We start from the raw sequence: 679 nt of genomic DNA on the forward strand, positions 1-679 counted from the left end.
TTCTTCGTGAAGTATTTCTAGCGATTGATGAACATCCTGATTCTCTTGGGCTAGAGGGCTGTGTTGTTTTTCAATTCTCTGTATCTCTCTCTCTCTGCCAGGCAGCACTTGTGCACAAAAGCCTTCTTGTTCCCCTCCCTTCAGCCCCTCGATGAGGTTACAGATGGGCCACAGTTCAGCCACACAGCTGCGTCAACAGCTGAAGAGTGCAGCTGCACAGAGGCTGCTTGACTGCCCTCTACTGGCTGAGGCAAGTCAGTCCTCTGGAGCAGTACTTTTCAGCTGTGGTGTCTGCCTGCCTGCCTGCCTACGATGTGTTCAAGTTAATGTTCTGGAACGTTTAAACAATGAAAAACACTGGTGCACATAACTCTGTGAGATTCAATTTCTAGTCTCTGAAACACTGAGCATTAAATTATTATTATTCATTTCAGGATAAAATGGTGGTGCATGTGCATGTGACATGTCCAGCTGGGTAAACAGTTGAGCAAATGCGTTAGGAATCTATATTTGCAAAATGGAAGTGAGATCAATTCTGTTCACAGACTGGGTTCATTTTTAACTCAACTTAAAATAAAGAAATAAAAATAAACCTGCTTTTTAATTTTAAACAGAGGATGACATCATGTGAGCCAAGCATGGCCTTGTCATGTAAACAGCACCATTGTTTCCCGAGGGG

At 43.4% G+C, this 679-nt stretch overlaps 1 protein-coding gene across 1 annotated transcript in view; it reads left to right on the forward strand.

Annotated features, from left to right (window-relative positions):
* The first annotated feature begins 440 nt into the window (after positions 1-440).
* LOC121300500 (coronin-7-like) overlaps positions 441-679 on the forward strand; it is a 13,683-nt gene continuing 13,444 nt past the window's right edge. The window contains exon 1 of the mRNA XM_041229070.1: positions 441-475. Coding sequence (XP_041085004.1) covers positions 441-475 — 35 coding nt within the window. The remainder of the gene's footprint in view (positions 476-679) is intronic.

Source organism: Polyodon spathula, chromosome 26, assembly GCF_017654505.1.
Source record: "Polyodon spathula isolate WHYD16114869_AA chromosome 26, ASM1765450v1, whole genome shotgun sequence".
In the NCBI taxonomy this organism is placed as follows: domain Eukaryota; kingdom Metazoa; phylum Chordata; class Actinopteri; order Acipenseriformes; family Polyodontidae; genus Polyodon; species Polyodon spathula.